This window comes from Oncorhynchus nerka, linkage group LG18 (assembly GCF_034236695.1).
Source record: "Oncorhynchus nerka isolate Pitt River linkage group LG18, Oner_Uvic_2.0, whole genome shotgun sequence".
Lineage (NCBI taxonomy): Eukaryota > Metazoa > Chordata > Actinopteri > Salmoniformes > Salmonidae > Oncorhynchus > Oncorhynchus nerka.
Window position 1 is genome coordinate 1389541 of NC_088413.1, and position 22850 is coordinate 1412390.

A 22850-nucleotide genomic window follows, 5' to 3' on the forward strand; every position below is an offset into this window, starting at 1 on the left:
TCACTCCTTTTAGATTTCTTCCAAGGTTCTAGAAAGATAAACTAATTCTGAACTTGTTATTAAAATTAGAACCACTTCAGGTTTGTCACCACATTTTAAACACCAGTCCACTGCTGACCATCGATTTAAAACACAAAACTGACCTAAGATCAGCATGTAGGGTCAGCTTCATTCTACTCCTACTCCGTCCCCTGGGCTGCTCTCTCCTCTCCCGGTCCAGCTTCAGCTCTGGAGCTCAGAGAGACCATCTCCATGGCATTGACATAAAGATCCATGCTGCTCACCCTGTTCACTCTCTTCTGCCTCCTGGTGGGCTAGGGAGACACAGCACCAACAGTCAGACATTTACTCTCTAGTATCTCCATTCTCTCTCCCCCTCACCCCCTCACCCTCTCCCTCTAGTTTAAATGACTTGTAACGTCTGAGTAAATGTCTTTACCTTGTAGTACAGGTAGGAGGTGGTGATGGTTGTCAGTAGGATCAGCAGCACTACAACGTGTCTGATGATGAAGGCTGGCAGAGGAGAGGCTGCAAACAGAAACACCTTTGATGAGGGGACTGATCATCATCACATAGATCTGTGGGAAATCTGTCAATGACAAAGTTATAAGTCTGGTTCATGTTCAGTTACCTGTGATGGCGAGGGGGAGGAGCTCACTCTCAGAGGAGAAGTTATGAGAGAAAACATAATTGTCATAAACACAGCTGTAGTTCCCTTGGTGGGAGTCATCTGCAGCAGGGAAGAGGAAGGCAGCAGAGTGATTGACAGCTGGCTGGATCTGGGTTCTGTTGGAGCCGGTGAACGTGAGGAGGAAGGAGCCTCCTGGGTACTGTGGCTGAGTGGAGCAAGTGATGTTGAAGCTGTAGCCCCTGAACACCCCGGGCCCCTGAAGACCCCTCCCATTGAGTCAGTCAGGAAGATATCAGGCTGGACAAAGAGATCTGTAACAATAAAAGAGAACAAGAAAAACCTCTTCAACTAGTTTCCTATAGATATGACAATAACATCAGCATGTAACAGTGCCAGCCACCCTCCCTCACAGTGCAACATGAGTAGTGGGCCTACAGTCACTGAGACAACATATGTTGATATCAGGCTGAAGCAGGACATCTGGAACAAGAGGAGAGAAAAAGAAAATGTAGCTCCTCAACTACTTTCCTCATTTAGATGTGACAATAACATGACATGTGACAGTGGTAGTGAGTAGAGACGTTCACTGAGAACAATCACATACAAAAGCATTCTGGGATATTTCAGTTGTATTTGATTCCTACTTGACTGATTGATCTATTTAGTAAAGCAGACTGACAAGTTAAACAGTCATCATGAGAGGTGCAGAGGAAGTTGTATGAATGAAGGAAATCAGTTGAATGTAATGATAATATCTTGTTATGACCTGAGCAGATCACTGTGAATCCAGGAAGGAGACGATGACTTCTTATACATCCCCTCAGTGCAGATTCATCCCCTTCACAGTCAACTCTAAACCCTCTAGTGGTGTTTCCAGGTAGTACTGAAACAGTGGAGCCACAACCCAGCTGTCTACACACTACTGCAGATGTATACCGCCCGCCAAAGGATCCCACAGTCCTCCACTCTCCCTGGTAGTACCACTCCACTCTACCAGCACAGCGACTGCCTCCTCCCACCAGCCTCACATCATCAGGCTCTGAGAAAAGAAAAGAGAGAGACAGTAATCGTACTATTTTCTCACTAAAACACACCTATATTGTCTCTCATCTTCTTCACTCCAGGTGAGAAACAATGTTGACTGAGTGGCAAACTGTTTCTTACCTGAGCAGGTGAGTCCAACAGCATAACCAGGTAGGCAGGTGTTGTTTTTTCTGTCTGAGGTGTCACAGTCCAGGAGAAGGGACTCATTGCCTTTACACTGGAACTCTTTATCCCAGGTCTGACCCTCACCTTCTCCATAGAGCCCCCCCTGTAGAGCTGTAGGAGCCCCACAGCCAAGCTCCCTACAGACTACCTCTGCATCCTGCCGGTCAAAGTCAGCTTCACACACTGAGGCCCAGGACTGATTGGACTTCACCTCCACTCTCCCAGAGCAGAGACCAGATCCATCCACAAGCCGCACAGACTCTGGAGAAAAAGAGTTGGTTGAACATTCAATCAGTTTTGTTGATGACACTGTCAATGACTAAACACAAATATGTTGGATAAAAGATTGTAGTTTGCTATGTTTGATACTGTAAGAGGTAGAAATGGGTTCTTAGTCACTCAGGATCGGGTTGGGAATAATGCAGGCAGGAGACAGGAATAAGTTCACTTCACTTTATAGAAAATAAACAGCTGGACATCCATCAGGCAGCTTCACTTCAGTACCATCTGAACTACAATGATCTGCCCATGAACATCTCCCATAAACCAATATGACAAACACAAATATAATGTTTAAATACATCTGACATCTCTCCCTCTATTTAAATGAAATAAAAACACATAAAACATGATACATGGTAATATTGTATAATGTATAAAGAAATCTGTCAATATGACCAGTCTCTTACCTGAACAGGTCACATGATGATAATATCCACGATTACAGACAGTACGTGCTCCTGTGATGACACACTGTCCAATAGAAGACTCATCTCCACTACACATACTATATATTGTGACTATTCCTCTTCCCGTTTCAAACTGAGGTCCTCTAGATTCAGCTACAACATTCCCACAGTTCAGCTCTTTACACAACATCTTAACCTCTTTCATCATGCTCCACCACCCATAACATTTACTTAACCACTCTCCTTCATAGAAGACTTCCACTGTCCCAGAACAGGAAGTGGTCCCATTCACCAGTCTGACTGAGTATTCAGCTGTAAACAGCAGAGAGGAAAACACAGTGGTGAGGACAGATGATGACAGTGATTCTGTTATTCTAACAGCAGTGATGCTTTGTGGTTGACAAGTATTAGTAGTTCCATAAAACATTACTTGTTATTGGGTTTTAGAATGGTTTGTATGGACACATTGATTTCTCCATGTGGGATAATAAAGTTGACTAATTAATATTGAACTGCTATAATCACTGTAGATTTATAATCTACCTACCTGGTGGACTGACGCTTTGATTCTGGAGATCTGAGGAGACAGAGAGAGACAGAGGACAAAGAGAGAGAAAGAGAGTGAGAGAGAGAGAAAGAGACAGAGAGAAATAAATGAGAAAGGGAGGAGTCAGAGGAAGAGAGAGACAGAGGTTAAATGAACATCAACATGACCTTTCATGATGTGATGGGGAAGACAGGCTTATCGTTGGTATGGGGCAACAACACCCATTAGTACATACACTATATATACAAAAGTATGTGGACACCCCTTCAAATTAGTGGATTCTATTTCAGCCACACCCCTTCCTGGCAGATGTATAAAATCATTCACTCCGCTATGTAATCTACATAGACAAACATTTGCAGTAGAATGTTCTTAATTAAGAGCTCAGTGACTTTCAACATGGCAACATCATAGGATACCACCTTTCCAAGTCAGATCGTCAAATTTCATAATCCCCCAACCTCTCCTCTTATCCCCCTCTCCTCCTCTCCCTCTTTGCCCCCTGTTCTCTTCTCTTCTCCCCCTCTCCTCTTCTCTCCCCTCTCCTCACCCCCTCTTCTAACCTTCTCGTCTTCTCCCCTCTTCTCCATTTCCCCTCGCCTCCCCCTCACTCTCATCTTCCACACCAAACATTCTGATTTGTTTTAATGAACACTTTTTATGACATTAAATTAACCTTCAACTACAGTATATATGAAGGGATGATTGTCATTGTTACATTATATAGGCTACAGGAAGTTATATTCTTCCATTGTAAATAACAGGCTCTCCCACCATCAACAATCATCAGGTCTGCTTGCGGATGAACAGAATGTCTTGGAAAGACAGACCTTTAGACCTCATAGTTCTGTGCAATACATTGTTGATTATTTATTATTTAAACCTTCGTTACAAGTTGGGATTTAGATGTATCACTTTAGTTCAATTCCCTTGACATTTGTACTTCTACTTTTTGTACACACATAGCCGGCTGGCTGAGAGGGCCCTATAGGAGCCATCTGGCTGAGAGGGCCATAGAGTAGCCGGCTGGATGAGAGGGCCCTATAGGAGCCATCTGGCTGAGAGGGCCATAGAGTAGCCGGCTGGATGAGAGGGCCCTATAGGAGCCATCTGGCTGAGAGGGCCATAGAGTAGCCGGCTGGCTGAGAGGGCCCTAGTGGAGCCGGCTGGCTGAGAGGGCCCTATAGGAGCCGGCTGGCTGAGAGGGCCATCGTCAAACTAGCTGGCAGAGAGGTCCCTAGTGGAGCCAGCGGCTGGGAGGCCCCTAGTGGAGCCATCTGGCTGAGAGGGCCCTAGTGGAGCGTTCTGGCTGAGAGGCCCCTAGTGGAGCTAGCTAGTTGTGCAAGTAAATGTAGTTGAATTTGTCTGAGGTACTTTTTTTCATGTATATTTTACAGTGTATTGACCTGTACGGCCTGTATATACAGGGGGTACCAGTACAGAGTCAATGTGGAGGTTATATACAGGGGGTACCAGTACAGAGTCAATGTGGAGGCTATATACAGGGGGTACCAGTACAGAGTCAATGTGGAGGTTATATACAGGGGGTACCAGTACAGAGTCAATGTGGAGGCTATATACAGGGGTACCAGTACAGAGTCAACGTGGAGGCTATATACAGCGGGTATATACAGCGGGTACCAGTACAGAGTCAATGTGGAGGCTATATACAGGGGGTACCAGTACAGAGTCAATGTGGAGACTATATACAGGGGGTACCGGTACAGAGTCAATGTGGAGGCTTTATACAGGGGGTACCAGTACAGAGTCAATGTGGAGGTTATATACAGGGGGTACTGGTACAGAGTCAATGTGGAGGCTATATACAGGGGGTACCAGTACAGAGTCAATGTGGAGGTTATATACAGGGGGTACCAGTACAGAGTCAATGTGGAGGTTATATATAGGGGGTACCAGTTCAGAGTCAACGTAGAGGCTATATACAGGGGGTACCGGTACAGAGTCAATGTGGAGGTTAAATACAGGGGGTACCAGTACAGAGTCAATGTGGAGGCTATATACAGGGGGTACCAGTTCAGAGTCAATGTGGAGGTTATATACAGGGGTACTGGTACAGAGTCAATGTGGAGGCTATATACAGGGGGTACTGGTACAGAGTCAATGTGGAGGCTATATACAGGGGGTACCCGTACAGAGTCAATGTGGAGGCTATATACAGGGGGTACCAGTACAGAGTCAATGTGGAGGCTATATACAGGGGGTACCGGTACAGAGTCAATGTGGAGGCTATTTACAGGGGGTACCAGTACAGAGTCAATGTGGAGGCTATATACAGGGGGTACCAGTACAGAGTCAATGTGGAGGCTATATACAGGGGGTACCGGTACAGAGTCCATGTGGAGGCTATATACAGGGGGTACCGGTACAGAGTCAATGTGGAGGCTATATACAGGGGGAACCGGTACAGAGTCAATGTGGAGGCTATATACAGGGGGTACCGGTACAGAGACCATGTGGAGGCTATATACAGGGGGTACCGGTACAGAGTCTATGTGGAGGCTATATACAGGGGTACAGAGTCAATGTGGAGGCTATATACAGGGGTACAGAGTCAATGTGGAGGCTATATACAGGGGTACTGGTACAGAGTCAATGTGGAGGCTATATACAGGGGTACAGAGTCAATGTGGAGGCTATATACAGGGGGTACCGGTACAGAGTCAATGTGGAGGCTATATACAGGGGGAACCGGTACAGAGTCAATGTGGAGGCTATATACAGGGGTACTGGTACAGAGTCAATGTGGAGGCTATATACAGGGGGTACCGGTACAGAGTCAATGTGGAGGCTATATACAGGGGGTACCGGTACAGAGTCAATGTGGAGGCTATATACAGGGGGAACCGGTACAGAGTCAATGTGGAGGCTATATACAGGGGGTACTGGTACAGAGTCAATGTGGAGGCTATATACAGGGGGTACCGGTACAGAGTCAATGTGGAGGATATACAGGGGGTACTGGTACAGAGTCAATGTGGAGGCTATATACAGGGGGTACTGGTACAGAGTCTATGTGGAGGCTATATACAGGGGGTACTGGTACAGAGTCAATGTGGAGGCTAAATACAGGGGGAACCGGTACAGAGTCAATGTGCGGGTCACCGGTGTCAAGGTAATTGACATGTTTCAAGCAGACCACCATAGTCCCTGTGCCCAAGAAGACAAAGGTAACCTGCCTAAATGACGCCTGACTCATATCCGTAGCCATGAAGTTCTTTGAAAGGCTTGATTTTGCTCACATTAACACCATAGTTATAAAAACATAAAGGCTAAGGAAAAAGCAAAAACAAATGTAGAAACGTATTCAAGAAAGAGCCCGTGTAATATGTTATAAAAATTTTGCGAACTGGATGGAATAATTAACAAATAATTTTTCAATCTTCAAGATAGAATTTCTCCCAAATGTATTGAACCTTGTTACAAATGATGGAGTCACACATGATTCACCGAATGATATTTAGAAAGAGGAAGTGAAGTACTTTAAGAATATGTTTTCGTTTCAGTCTCCTCCATCTCCACAACCGAAGCTAAGTGTATGGACTTTTTTCCTAATAATAATATAAAATTAACAGCTGTACAGAAAAAGGCCAAATTACAGAGGAGGAACTTCTTCTTCTTGATGTATTTAAAGCCTTTAAGTCCAGGAAAACTCCAGGCCTGGAGGGCCTACCAGTGGAGGTTATACCAAACCTTTTAGATATACTCAGAGGACCGTTATCAGCATTAAAGCCTTTAAGTCCAGGAAAACTCCAGGCCTGGAGGGCCTACCAGTGGAGGTTATACCAAACCTTTTAGATATACTCAGAGGACCGTTATCAGCATTAAAGCCTTTAAGTCCAGGAAAACTCCAGGCCTGGAGGGCCTACCAGTGGAGGTTATACCAAACCTTTTAGATATACTCAGAGGACCGTTATCAGCATGAAAGCCTTTAAGTCCAGGAAAACTCCAGGCCTGGAGGGCCTACCAGTGGAGGTTATACCAAACCTTTTAGATATACTCAGAGGACCGTTATCAGCATGAAAGCCTTTAAGTCCAGGAAAACTCCAGGCCTGGAGGGCCTACCAGTGGAGCTTATACCAAACCTTTTAGATATACTCAGAGGACCGTTATCAGCATGAAAGCCTTTAAGTCCAGGAAAACTCCAGGCCTGGAGGGCCTACCAATGGAGCTTATACCAAACCTTTTAGATATTCTCAGAGGACCGTCATCAGCACGATATAACCACTCCTATATAAATGGTAGATTATCAGATACTCAACAAGAAGGTCTGATTTCATTATTACTGAAACAGGATCCAAGTGGTTAATATAAAGATCCAGTCCATTTAAAACATTGGAGGCATCTTACACTTCAGTGTTGTGATGCAAAAATCCTAGCTAAATGCTTGACGCATAACATTTTAAAAGTATTGTCATATATTATTCATCCTAATCAGACAGGTTTTTTACATGGACGATACATTGGAGATAATATAAGACAAGTCCTGGAAACAATAGAACACTATGAAATATCGGGGACACCAGGCCTGGTTTTCATAGCTGATTTTGAAAAGGCTTTTGATAAAGTATGACTGGAGTTTATATATAAATGCCTAGAATATTTCAATTTTGGGGAATCTCTTATAAAATGGGTTAAAGTTGGCCTCCCGGGTGGGGCAGTGATCACAAAAAAATGCAAATTTTACATTACCGTGTAGTATACCAATAAACTAACTAACGAACTAACTAACTAACTAACTAACTAACTGTCACGACTTCCGCCGAGGTCGTCCCTCTCCTTGTTCGGGCGGCGTTCGGCGGCAGACATCTCCGGTCTTCGGGATGGAACGACAGGGCCCTGGGGGTCTCGATCAGTTTCACCTCGAGAGTAATGGGCAGGTGGAGAGAGAGAACCAGGATGTGGGTAGGTTTCTGCAGTCTTATTGCCAGGACTGGCCGGGGGAGTGGGTGGCGTTCGTGCCCTGGGCCGAGATGGCTCAGAACTCACTCCAACACTCCTCCACTCCTCCACTAACCTCTCCCCCTTCCAGTGCGTACTGGGGTACCAGCCTGTTCTGGCGCCTTGGCATCAGTGTCAGACCGAGGCTCCTGCGGTGGATGACTGGTTCAGATGCGCAGAGGAGACATGGGACGGTGCCCATGTTTACCTCCAGAAGGCCGTGTTGATCCAGAAAACCAGCGCAGACCGTCACCGCAGTGAAGTCCCGGTGTTCGCACCGGTGGACCGGGTCTGGCTCTCAACCCTCCACCTGCCCCTCCACCTGCCCTGCCAGAAGCTGGGTCCGCGATTTGTGGGGACATTTAAAGTCCTGAGGAGGGTGAACGAGGTATGTTATAGATTACAGCTTCCCTCTGATTATCGTATTAACCCCTCATTCCATGTGTCTCTCCTCAGGCCGGTGGTGGCTGTTCTGCTCCAGGAATCTGAGGTGCGGGAGGTTCCTCGGCCCCCTTTGGACATTGAGGGGGCCCCGGCGTACATCGTTCGTTCTATCCTGGATTCGAGGCGTCAGGTGGGGGGCCTTCAGTACCTTGTGGAGTGGGAGGGGTACGGCCCGGAGGAGAGGTGCTGGGTTCCGGTTGCAGATGTTTTGGATCCTGAACTGCTGCGGGAGTTTCACCATCTCCGCCCGGATCGCCCTGCGCCTTGTCCTGCGGGTCGTCGTCGAGGCCGGTGTCGGCGCGCCACCAACTTTCTTGCCATCGCCGCTCCATTTTTCATATATCAATTTGTCTGGTCTTGTTTCCATACACACCTGGTTTTCATATATCAATTTGTCTGGTCTTGTTTCCATACACACCTGGTTTTCATATATCAATTTGTCTGGTCTTGTTTCCATACACACCTGGTTTTCATATATCAATTTGTCTGGTCTTGTTTCCATACACACCTGGTTTTCATATATCAATTTGTCTGGTCTTGTTTCCATACACACCTGGTTTTCATATATCAATTTGTCTGGTCTTGTTTCCATACACACCTGGTTTTCATATATCAATTTGTCTGGTCTTGTTCCATACACACCTGGTTTTAAATTTGTCCTTGTTTCCAATCAATCAATCTACTTGTATTTAACCCTCTGTTTCCCATCATGTTTTGTGTGTAATTGTATCATGTGGTGTTAGATTACGCGCTTTACTTTTATGTTCCGTGTTTTGAGCGTGTTTGATTTATGTAGTGCTCTCGTTTTTGGGGCCTGTTCATTATACTCTGCTCTCCTGCACCTGACTTCGCCTCCAATACACCATTAACAGATACAATATTCCCAGCTCTGCAGACTCTGCTGTGAGGCAGAGTCATTAGATCATTTATTTTGTTATTGTCCATATGTAGCTCGTTTTTGGTCACAGGTCCAGGAACGACTGAAGAATTGTAACATTTGTCTAGAACTAACACTGCAGATAGCTGGGTAATTTACTGGGTAATTTGAAAAGCCACAGTCAATCAATCAATAATATAATAATTATTTTAGCAAAAATGTTTATTTTTGAGAATAGAAAGGTTCAGTACTTTTGTGAAGCATCACAGCACAGTTGAAAATATATGGCAAATAGGAAACCAAAATGGATGGTATTAAAACCTGTCTAGGAAAGACGTTCCGCTAGTGGAACCCCACAACAACATTCTGCTGAAAAGGCAGCGCACAAAATTCAAAAGTATTTTTTAGAAATGTAACTTTCACACATTAACAAGTCCAATACAGCAAATTAAAGACAAACATCTTGTTAATCTACCCATCATGTCCGATTTCAAAAATGATTTACAGCGAAAGCACAACATATGATTATGTTAGGTCAGAGTCAAGTCATAAAAACACACAGCCATTTTCCAGCCAAAGAGAGGAGTAACAAAAAGCAGTAATATAGATAAAATGAATCACTAACCTTTGATGATCTTCATCAGACGACACTCATAGGACATCATGTTGCACAATACATGTATATTTTGTTTGATGATGTGCATATTTATATACAAAAATCTCAGTTTACATTGGCGCGTTATGTGCAGTAATGTTTTGATTCAAAAACATCCAGTGATTTTGCAGAAATACTCATAATAAGCATTGATAAAAGATGCAAGTGTTATTCACAGAATTAAAGATAGACTTTATCCTCTATGCTACCGCTTTGTCAGATTTTTAAAAAACTTTACGGAAAAAGCATAATCTGAGAACGGCGCTCAGAGCCCAATCCAGACAAAGAAATAGCCGCTATTTTGGCGTCAACAGAAGCTAGAAAAAAACACTATAAATATTCACCTACCTTTGATGATCTTCATCAGAAGGAACTCCCAGGAATCCCAGTTCGACAATAAATGACTGATTTGTTCCATAAAGTTCCACAAAGCCCATCAGTTAGCCACTTGTTGTTAGCGAGTTCAGCCCAGTAATCCATCTTCATGAGGAGCGAGCACTTCCTCCAGACAAAAACTCAAAAATTTCCGTTACAGGTCGTAGAAACAAATCAAATGATGAATGCAATCCTTCTTTAGGATGTTTTTAACATTAATCATCAATAAGGTTCCAACCGGAGAATTTCATTGTCTGAAGAAAAGCATTGGAACGAGAGAGTATGCTCTTGTGACCGCGCGTCATGAGACCGAGGCTCTCTGCCAGACCACTCACTAAAATAGCTCCTATGAGCCCCTCTTTTATAGTAGAATCCTAAAACTAGGATCTAAAGACGGCGATATCTAGTGGAAGCCCTGGGAAGTGCAACCACATCCATAACTATCAGGGATTTGAATCGGCGCTGTGAAAATCGATTTCTCACTTCCTGTTTGGATTTCTTCTCAGGTTTTTGTCTGCCATATGAGTTTTGTTATACTCACAGACATCATTCAAACAGTTTTAGAAACTTCAGAGTGTTTTCTATCCAATACTATTAATAATATGCATATATTAGCATCTGGGACAGAGTAGGAGGCAGTTCAGTTCGGGCACGCTATTCAACCAAAAGTGAAAATGCTGCCCCTATCCCCAAAAAGTTTTAAGAGATATATGGGATGGGTTGAATGGAGCTGAAGGGTGGGACTAATAACAAGATAACCAATGTAAAACATATGGGGTCTGTAAAATGTATATAGGTTCAGACATTTTTTGAAATAGCATAGTTACAAATACAAATCAAACTGGATGGACATCAGAAATAGAGGAAGGACTAAAAACAAGCAAATTAAAACAATTGTAAAATAGATTGTGTCTGTAAAATGTGTATAAGATGTATAAACTGAAGGTAGAAGCCTAAGTATGATTGTTTATTAGTTTACTCCAATTGGGGGAAGGGTGGTAGGGTTTGGGGGGAATAATAAAGGTATATTCTAAAAAAATATGTATATCTATATAGGTATGTATATGTATATATGTGTGTATCTATATAGGTATGTATATCTATATAGGTATGTATATGTATATATGTGTGTATCTATATAGGTATGTATATGTATATAGGTATGTATATGTATATATGTGTATATCTATACAGGTATGTATATATGTGTGTATGTATATCTATACAGGTGTGTGTATGTATATATGTGTATATCTATACAGGTATGTGTATGTATATATGTGTATATCTATACAGGTGTGTGTATGTATATATGTGTATATCTATACAGGTGTGTGTATGTATATATGTGTATATCTATACAGGTATGTATATATGTGTGTATGTATATCTATACAGGTGTGTGTATGTATATATGTGTATATCTATACAGGTATGTGTATGTATATATGTGTATATCTATACAGGTGTGTGTATGTATATATGTGTATATCTATACAGGTGTGTGTATGTATATATGTGTATATCTATATAGGTGTGTGTATGTATATATGTGTATATCTATATAGGTATGTGTATGTATATATGTGTATATCTATACAGGTGTGTGTATGTATATATGTGTATATCTATACAGGTATGTGTATATATATATATGTGTGTATATCTATATGTATATATGGTATATCTATATAGTGTATGTATGTATATATGTGTATATCTATACAGGTGTGTGTATGTATATATATGTATATCTATACAGGTGTGTGTATGTATATATATGTATGTATATATCTATATAGGTATGTGTATGTATATATGTGTGTATGTATATCCATATATACAGTGGGGCAAAAAAGTATTTAGTCAGCCACCAATTGTGCAAGTTCTCCCACTTAAAAAGATGAGCGAGGCCTGTAATTTTCATCATAGGTCCACTTCAACTATGACAGACACAATGAGGGAAAAAAATCCAGCAAATCACATTGTAGGATTTTTAATGAATTTATTAGCAAATTATGGTGGAAAATAAGTATTCGGTCACCTACAAACAAGCAAGATTTCTGGCTCTCACAGACCTGTAACTTCTTCTTTAAGAGGCACTCTCTGTCCTCCACTCGTTACCTGTATTAATGGCACCTATTTGAACTTGTTATCAGTATAAAAGACTCCTGTCCACAACCTCAAACAGTCACACTCCAAACTCCACTATGGCCAAGACCAAAGAGCTGTCAAAGGACACCAGAAACAAAATTGTAGACCTGCACCAGGCTGGGAAGACTGAATCTACAATAGGTAAGCAGCTTGGTTTGAAGAAATCAACTGTGGGAGCAATTATTAGGAAATGGAAGACATACAAGACCACTGATAATCTCCCTCGATCTGGGGCTCCACGCAAGATCTCACCCCGTGGGGTCAAAATGATCACAAGAACGGTGAGCAAAAATCCCAGAACCACACGGGGGGACCTAGTGAATGACCTGCAGAGAGCTGGGACCAAAGTAACAAAGCCTACCATCAGTAACACACTACGCCGCCAGGGACTCAAATCCTGCAGTGCCAGACGTGTCCCCCTGCTTAAGCCAGTACATGTCCAGGCCCGTTTGAAGTTTGCTAGAGAGCATTTGGATGATCCAGAAAAAGATTGGGAGAATGTCATATGGTCAGTTGAGTTTTTTGGTAAAAACTCAACTCGTCGTGTTTGGAGGACAAAGAATGCTGAGTTGCATCCAAAGAACACCATACCTACTGTGAAGCATGGGGGTGGAAACATCATGCTTTGGGGTTGTTTTTCTGCAAAGGGACCAGGACGACTGTAAAGGAAAGAATGAATGGGGCCATGTATCGTGAGATTTTGAGTGAAAACCTCCTTCCATCAGGAAGGGCATTGAAGATGAAACGTGGCTGGGTCTTTCAGCATGACAATGATCCCAAACACACCGCCCGGGCAACGAAGGAGTGGCTTCGTAAGAAGCATTTCAAGTTCCTGGAGTGGCCAAGCCAGTCTCCAGATCTCAACCCCATAGACAATCTTTAGAGGGAGTTGAAAGTCTGTGTTGCCCAGCAACAGCCCCAAAACATCACTGCTCTAGAGGAGATCTGCATGGAGGAATGGGCCAAAATACCAGCAACAGTGTGTGAAAACATTTGACCTCTGTCATTGCCAACAAAGGGTATATAACAAAGTATTGAGATAAACTTTTGTTATTGACCAAATACTTATTTTCCACCATAATTTGCAAATAAATTCATAAAAAATCATACAATGTGATTTTCTGGATTTTTTTTCTTATCATTTTGTCTGTCAAAGGCGAGGTGTACCTATGATGAAAATGACAGGCCTCTCATCTTTTTAAGTGGGAGAACTTGCACAATTGGTGGCTGACTAAATAGTTTTTTGCCCCACTGTAGGTGTGTGTATGTATATATGTGTATATCTATATAGGTATGTGTATGTATATATGTGTGTGTGTATGTGTATATCTATATAGGTATGTGTATGTATATATGTGTGTATGTATATCTATATAGGTGTGTGTATGTATATATGTGTATATCTATATAGGTGTGTGTATATATATATGTGTGTATCTATATATGTGTGTGTCTATATAGGTGTGTATGTATATATGTGTATATCTATATAGGTGTGTGTATGTATATATCTATATAGGTGTGTGTATCTATATATGTGTGTATGTATGCATATGTGTATGTACGTGTATGTATATGAATATATATATTTTCCCCAAAAAGATATGCGGGATTGGAAATGATGCAGACAATTACATTGATGGAAGCATCAATATTTCCGCAATATTAAGCTGATCCACCTCTAAAAACAATATTATAATAATGGACAAAAGGAACACCTATGTGACAATTCAATTCATTGATTACAGCTCAACGTTCAACACCATAGTGCCCTCAAAGCTCATCACTCACTAAGGACCCTGGGACTGAACACCTCCCTCTGCAACCGGATCCTGGACTTCCTGACGGGCCGCCCCCAGGTGGTAAAGGTAGGTAACAACACATCCGTCATGCTGATCCTCAACACTGGAGCCCCTCAGGGGTGCGTGCTCAGTCCCCTCCTGTACTCCCTGTTCACCCACGACTGCATGGCCAGGCACGACTCCAACACCATCATTATGTTTGCAGATGACACAACAGTGGTAGACCTGACCACCGACAATGACGAGACAGCCTATAGGGAGGAGGTCAGAGACCTGGTCGGGTGGTCCCCTTCGGCTTCCTAGTGCACAGGGTCTCTGGTGGTCTGCTTGAAACATGTAGGTATTACAGACTCGGTCAGGGAGAGGTTGAAAATGTAATTGAAGACACTTGACAGTTGGTCCGCACATGCTTTGAGTACACGTCCTGGTAATCCGTCTGGCCCAGCAGCTTTGTGAAAGTTGACCTGTTTAAAGGTTTTGTTCATATCGGCTGCCGAGAGCGTGATCACACAGACATCTTGTGACAGTTTCTGAGATCTGTTTTGATAATGTAAGGTATTGATGAGGGAGAAAGGAAACCGCACACTGCTCTTGATAGTATCACTGATCTTAAATAAGCTTTACGGATCGGCCTCACGGCCTTCGTCAGGGCTTTTGTGTAAGGTATTAAGCTAATGTAAGGTATTTAGGTAATGTAAGGTATTTAGGTAATGTAAGGTATTAAGGTAATGTAAGGTATTAAGGTAATGTAATGTAAGGTATTTAGGTAATATAAGGTATCAAGGTAATATAAGGTATTAAAGTAATGTAAGGTATTTAGGTAATATAAGGTATTAAGGTAATGTAAGGTATTAAGGTAATGTAAGGTATTAAGGTAATGTAAGGTATTCAGGTAATATAAGGTATTAAGGTAATGTAAGGTATCAAGCTAATGTAAGGTATTAAGGTAATGTAAGGTATTAAGGTAATATAAGGTATTAAGGTAATGTAAGGTATTTAGGTAATGTAAGGTATTAAGGTCATGTAAGGTATTTAGGTAATATAAGGTATTAAGGTAATGTAAGGTATTTAGGTAATTTAAGGTATTTAGGTATTTAGGTAATGTAAGGTATTTAGGTAATGTAAGGTATTAAGGTAATGTAAGGTATTTAGGTAATTTAAGGTATTTAGGTATTTAGGTAATGTAAGGTATTTAGGTAATGTAAGGTATTAAGGTAATGTAAGGTATTAAGTTATTGACATTTTCAGGGTTAGTAAAATAACATGCAACTGGAAGCAGACAGTAAATATCTGTCTCAAAGCAGGACAATGATGTGATCACCTGTAAATGTACTTTACTGTAGTCTAACTGTCCATCTGGGGACAGGCACTAATGTCAGTTAAGTTGTGATGGCGTCATGCATCTGACTGTTGTATATTCAGTGTGCCAATGATTGATTGTATCTGTCTCTATGTAAATGAATAAGAGTATATTTTATGTATCTTTTTAATATTGGTATTATGTTAGAGTAGGAGAAGGGGGAGTGTAGATGCCAGAGGTCTGTGACCTGAGTCAAGCTCAACAGGCCTGTTGCTACACGTCAGGAAGAGAGAGAGAATGAGAGAGAAAGGAGGGGGTGGGAAGGGCAGAGGAGAGAGTAGTGGAGAGAGAGAGAGTGGGGAAGGGGACAGAGGAGAGAGTAGTGGAGAGAGAGAGGAGGGAAGGGCAGAGGAGAGAGTAGTGGAGAGAGAGAGGAGGGAAGGGCATTGTAGAGAGTAGTGGAGAGAGAGAGGAGGAGAGGGCAGAGGAGAGAGAGAGGAGGGAGGGGCAGAGGAGAGAGTAGGGAGAGAGGAGAGAGTAGTGGAGAGAGAGAGGGAGGGGAGGGCAGAGGAGAGAGTAGTGGAGAGAGAGAGGAGGGGAGGGCAGAGGAGAGAGTGGAGAGAGTGGAGAGAGAGGGGGGAAGGGGGCAGAGGAGAGAGTAGTGGAGAGAGAGAGGAGGGGAGGGCAGAGGAGAGAGTAGTGGAGAGAGTGAGGGGGGGAGGGCAGAGGAGAGAGTAGTGGAGAGAGAGAGGAGGGAGGGCAGAGGAGAGAGTAGTGGAGAGAGAGAGGAGGGGAGGGCAGAGGAGAGAGTATAGTATATAATGAGCACCCAGATGCTGCGTATTCAACACAATAATATCAGACAGACCAGCTGGCCCGTGTTGACTACTATGTTGCAATATGAATATTCTCAGAGTTGTCTTGTTGATACTAAATGTTTCAGTTTCTCTGAGCCGCCTTGTTTATACAATGTTTCAATATTATCAGATACACCTTGTTGATGCAATGCTTCAGTATTCACAGAATGTTTCCTTTCCCTGGTGAATAATGCAGACAGGCAAATACAAAATGAGCTGGGTGCAGACATCATTAGGAACATCTCTGAATGCAGAGCAACCATTTTGTTTGCACATGAGACAATGACACTGTCATAGTACACAATACGAACCGCTCCTCAAGGGTGACTTCACATACAGTGGGGAGAACAAGTATTTGATACACTGCCGATTTTGCCGGTTTCCCTACTTACAAAGCATGTAGAGGTCTGTATTTTTTTTATCATAGGTGCACTTCAACTGTCAGAGACGGAATCTAAAACAAAAATCCAGGAAATCACATTGTATGATTTTTAAGTTATTCATTTGCATTTTATTGCATGACATAAGTATTTGATCACCTACCAACCATTAAGAATTCCAGCTCTCACAGACCTGTTAGTTTTTCTTTAAGAAGCCCTCCTGTTCTCCACTCATTACCTGTATTAACTGCACCTGTTTGAACTCGTTACCTGTATAAAAGACACCTGTCCACACACTCAATCAAACAGACTCCAACCTCTCCACAATGGCCAAGACCAGGAGGCTGTGTAAGGACATCAGGGATAACATTGTAGACCTGTACAAAGCTGGAATGGGCTACAGGACAATAGTCAAGCAGCTTGGTGAGAAGGCAACAACTGTTGGCGCAATTATTAGAAAATGGAAGAAGTTCAAGATGACGGTCAATCATCATCGGTCTGGGTCTCCATGCAAGGTCTCACCTCGTGGGGTATCAATGATCATGAGGAAGGTGAGGAATCAGCCCAGAACTACACGGCAGGACCTGGTTAATGACCTGAAGAGAGCTGGGATCACAGTCTCAAAGAAAACCATTAGTAGCACACTACGCCGTCATGGATTAAAATCCTGCAGCGCACGCAAGGTCCCCCTGCTCAAGCCAGCGCATGTCCAGGCCCATCTGAAGTTTGCCAATGACCATCTGGATGATCCAGAGGAGGAATGGGAGAAGGTAATGTGGTCTGATGAGACAAAAATAGAGCTTTTTGGTCTAAACTCCATTCGCCGTGTTTGGAGGAAGAAGAAGGATAAGTACAACCCCAAGAACACCATCCCAACCGTGAAGCATGGAGGTGGAAACATCATTCTTTGGGGATGCTTTTCTGCAAAGGGGACAGGACGACTGCACCGTATTGAGGTGAGGATGAATGGGGCCATGTATCGCTAGATCTTGGCCAACAACCTCCTTCCCTCAGTAAGAGTATTGAAGATGGGTCGTGGCTGGCGACAGCCCCGAAACCTGAACGATCTGAAGGTCTGTATGGAGGAGTGGGCCAAAATCCCTGCTGCAAACCTGGTCAAGAACTACAGGAAATGTATGATCTCTGTAATTGCAAACAAATGTTTCTCTACCAAATATTAAGTTCTGCTTTTCTGATGTATCAAATAATTATGTCATGCAATAAGATGCTAATTAATTACTTAAAAATCATACCTACATATTACAGTAGTGAGGCTATATACAGTAGCGAGGATATAACATTAGCAAGGCTATATACAGTGGTGAGGCTGTAGCAATAATGAGGCTATAACAGTAAAGAGGCTATAACAGTATTGAGGCTATAAGATTAGTGTGGCTATAACGGTAGCGGGGCTATAACAGTAGTGGGGCTATATACGGTAGTGAGGCTATATGCAGTAGTGAGGCTATATACAGTAGCGAGGCTATATACATTAGTGAGGCTATAACATTAGCTGGGCTATAACATTAGCTGGGCTATAACATTAGCTGGGCTATAACATTACCTGGGCTACAACAGTAGTGGGGCTACAACAGTAGTAGGGCTATAACAGTAGTAGGGCTATAACAGTAGTAGGGCTATATACAGTAGTGAGGCTATATACAGTAGAGGGGCTATAACAGTAGTGGGGCTATAACCGTAGTGGGGCTATATACAGTAGTGAGGCTATAACAGTAGTAGGGCTATAACAGTAGTAGGGCTATAACAGTAGTAGGGCTATAACAGTAGTGGGGCTATAACAGTAGTGGGGCTATATACGGTAGTGAGGCTATAACAGTAGTGGGGCTATATACGGTAGTGAGGCTATAACAGTAACGGAGCTATAACAGTATTGAGGCTAGATACAGTAGTGAGGCTATATACAGTAGTGGGGCTATAACAGTAGTGAGGGCTATAACAGTAGTGGGGCAGTAGTGTGGCTATAACAGTAGTGGGGCTATAACGGTAGTGGGGCTATAACGGTAGTGGGGCTATAACAGTAGTGGGGCTATAACAGTAGTGGGGCTATAACAGTAGTGGGGCTATAACAGTAGTGGGGCTATATACGGTAGTGAGGCTATAACGGTAGTGAGGCTATAACAGTAACGGAGCTATAACAGTATTGAGGCTAGATACAGTAGTGAGGCTATATACAGTAGTGTGGCTATAACAGTAGTGGGGCTATATACAGTAGTGGGGCTATATACAGTATTGAGGCTATAACAGTAGTGAGGCTATAGACAGTAGTATATACATGTGAAGTGGGGGCGAATGAGAGGGGATTGAGTAAGGTCTCTCCCAGAGTGCCACGAGCTGACCATGTGAGAGTTAGCTTGAGTTCCATTGCATTTCTGAAGACAAAGGAATTCTCCGGTTGGAACATTATTGAAGATAATCCTAAAGATTGATTCTATACTTTGTTTGACATGTTTCGCAAGACTGTAATGGAACTTTTTGACTTTGTCTGCTCCTAGTGATTGCGCATCATGAATTTGGAATACTGCGCTAAACGGGCTATCAAAAAGGAGGTGTTTGGACATAAAGGATGAACTTTATCGAACAAATCAAACATTTATTGTGGGATTCCTGGGAGAGCATTCTGATGAAGATCATCAAAGGTAAGTGAATATTTATAATGCTATTTCTGATTTCTGTTGACTCCAACATGGCAGTTATCTGTTTGGCTTGATTTGTTGTCTGAGCGCCGGGGAGAGAGTTGAGTTATTGACTATACTGGTGGGGGTCAGGGAGAGAGTTGAGTTATTGACTATACTGGTGGGGGTCAGGGAGAGAGTTGAGTTATTGACTATACTGGTGGGGGTCAGGGAGAGAGTTGAGTTATGTACTAGACTGGTGGGGGTCAGGGAGAGTGTTGAAATATTGACTATACAGGTGGGGGTCAGGGAGAGAGTTTAGTTATGTACTAGACTGGTGGGGGTCAGGGAGAGAGTTGAGTTATGTACTAGACTGGTGGGGGTCAGGGAGAGAGAGTTTAGTTATGTACTAGACTGGTGGGGGTCAGGGAGAGAGTTGAGTTATGTACTAGACTGGTGAGGGTCTGTCGTCCAGTCTGCCCTGTTAGCAGTAGTGGTGCGTGTGTAAAATCACTGGCGAAGCCAACCTAGAAAACAAATGGGTTGTGATAATTGCGTTGTTTGCTCTGTAACCTATTCATTTATAAGCCTAAATGGCGAGACAATAAGAAGACACAGCAGCAGGATAAATTTGTCACCATTGTTTCATCACAAAACCAGAGAGCAACATCTGTCCTGTGAAGTCCACAAAACATATTACCTGTAACAAACAGTTACATGACCTACAGCAGGTCAAGCAAGGTCATGTTTCTGACTACTAAACAACTATTGATTTAGAACCACAGAGTTACAGCAAGTCACAGAGATAACAGGAGCTGCCTCCACTATTCCAGCACCATTTCCACTTCAACATTTCAACATCATCAAATCACCTCTGCTTAGACTAATACAGTGACAACTAAACATGTCTGAAAATGATTATGTCCAATCAACGTCCTCTGAATATGATGTGGCTGTCCATGGTATTGATTTCTCTGTGTGTGTGTGTGTGTGATGACGTTTTGGCTTGTGATGTGATTGGTCTGAAGCCAAATCCAAACTGGCTTCCCTTTACACTTTTTTTTGTGGTTTAGCCAGGACCAATCACAGCTGAGCTCACTCAGTTTAGCTCAATGCTGATTGGCTATTAATTTATTCATTTCATTTTATCAAGGTAGGCCAAATGCTCGTTGGCTTCTCTTGCATTCAATGCTATGGTCAAAAACAATGTCAAACTCTTTCTGACCAGACAGCATCAGATAGATACGCTACACAAACTGAGACTGACTGGCACTGTTTTGTTCGCTCAGATGATTTTTCTGGTGTGATACATTCAGCATCTTGAGAATTGAAGGACATTTTTGAAACACAGAGAGACCAAATATAAAATAAACACAAATCTTTCCTCTGCATCCAGGAATACAAGCCACTGCTGGGCGTTCTGGATTAAACTTCATACAGAGGAGGTCTGAATAAAGACAATCGGAAGTTCAAGGGAGACTTGTGGATTTTGGTGATAAGGCCCTTTAGCTACTTCCCAGATCAGCTTGTGGATATCATGTTTATGTCCCCGTGTCCAGTATCAAGGCATTTAGAGGTAGTTCACATAAAGGGCCTCATTGCCAACATCCTGAAGTATTCCTGTAAGTCTTTGTCCTATCAGCATTCCTGTAAGTCTTTGTCCTATCAGTATTCCTGTAAGTCTTTGTCCTATAAGTATTCATGTAAGTCTTTGTCCTATAAGTATTCATGTAAGTCTTTGTCCTATAAGTATTCATGTAAGTCTTTGTCCTATAAGTATTCCTGTAAGTCTTTGTCCTATCAGCATTCATGTAAGTCTTTGTCCTATCAGTATTCCTGTAAGTCTTTGTCCTATCAGTATTCCTGTAAGTCTTTGTCCTATCAGTATTCATGTAAGTCTTTGTCCTATCAGTATTCCTGTAAGTCTTTGTCCTATCAGTATTCCTGTAAGTCTTTGTCCTATCAGTATTCCTGTAAGTCTTTGTCCTATCAGCATTCCTGTAAGTCTTTGTCCTATAAGTATTCCTGTAAGTCTTTGTCCTATAAGTATTCCTGTAAGTCTTTGTCCTATATGTGTAAGAGTTGTTCATTTGTTAGACTACTGGTTGAAGATGCAACACAATATTGATAATTGAATTACTCTTTGATCTAGTTCAGTCTTATCAATCACTTAAACATACAGCATGTAATAATGATCTCTTACATAGCTTGATGACTGGGGGCATTTTAGATTATTTTTTGTTCTGTAAAGAGACGGCTAGAAGGGTCATGGGTCATTAGATTGTTGTCCTGTAAAGAGACGGCTAGAAGGGTCATAGGTCATATTAGATTGTTGTAAATAGAGACGGCTAGAAGGGTCATATTAGATTGTTGTTGTAAATAGAGATGGCTAGAAGGGTCATAGGTCATATTAGATTGTTTGGAAATGTAGGAAATTAGCTTTCAATTCCCGAAAACATTCTAAGGTTATGTAAAAACCAAAGTTGCTCCCCTTGGTGGAGCCATAGGCTAGTGCACCCCTTGGGGTCCCGAGGACCAGGTTTGGGAATCCTTGTTCTGGTCATGCGTCTGTGACACAAGTTTACCACCTAGTGGCCATAAGAGGAACTACCCTGTCAGTGTGTTTTTTCTGCTGGATCAAAACAACACCTGACCTGCAAACATGATATGATTCATGTGTGATCATTTTGCAGATAATTTTGCTTATTTTAGCCTAAATTCTCGATACAAGTGAGGTAAGATAAAATAGTAAGATGTCTAACCAAGACAAATTGTCTAGTGCACTGGCAAATAATGGCAGATCATGTTGCTGACTTTAACATAAAACAGGCTTGAAACAGGTCAGAATATCTTAAAACAAATCAACTTGATTTTCTGGGTAAGATAAATGAACTAAAAACAAGTCAATACATTTTCTGGGAAAGTGAGACTGACTCAAAACAAGTCCTTTTAACTTTATTGTAACTCCAGGTAAGATTCTTACCTGAATTCTGAGTCTTTGAGTCCTCCAGTTGACTTTGAGTGACAGCCTCTCTCTTTTCCACTCTCTGTTCCACCACCATGTCTCTCAGCTCAGCCCAGAGGTCAGTCTGTCCATCTGCCTTTCCGTCTGCTGGTGTTTTGACCTCGAATTCTGTCTTGAAATCTACAGCTTTAGTGACCTCTACCCCTTGACCTTTGGTGACTCCTAGTCCACACAGGCAGAGGAGCAACAGTAGAGGAACGACAGAGACAGACTTCTGCATCTTCATATCACAATCACAGCTTGCTAATGGAACTGGAGGTCTGAAAATTGCTTACCGTTATATACACACTGATTCAGAATTCACCCATCCCCC

At 42.4% G+C, this 22850-nt stretch overlaps 1 protein-coding gene across 1 annotated transcript; it reads right to left on the minus strand.

Moving 5' to 3' along the window:
* Nucleotides 1-428: 428 nt before the first annotated feature.
* On the minus strand, nucleotides 429-22850 carry LOC135561677 (CD5 antigen-like). Its single transcript, XM_065003410.1, has 7 exons — nucleotides 22496-22850; nucleotides 3077-3106; nucleotides 2530-2841; nucleotides 1796-2101; nucleotides 1398-1670; nucleotides 632-942; nucleotides 429-528 (listed from the first exon to the last, which is right to left on the minus strand). The coding sequence occupies exons 1-7, from the start codon at nucleotides 22761-22763 to the stop codon at nucleotides 490-492; spliced, it is 1539 nt and encodes a 512-aa protein (XP_064859482.1). The 5' UTR covers nucleotides 22764-22850; the 3' UTR covers nucleotides 429-489.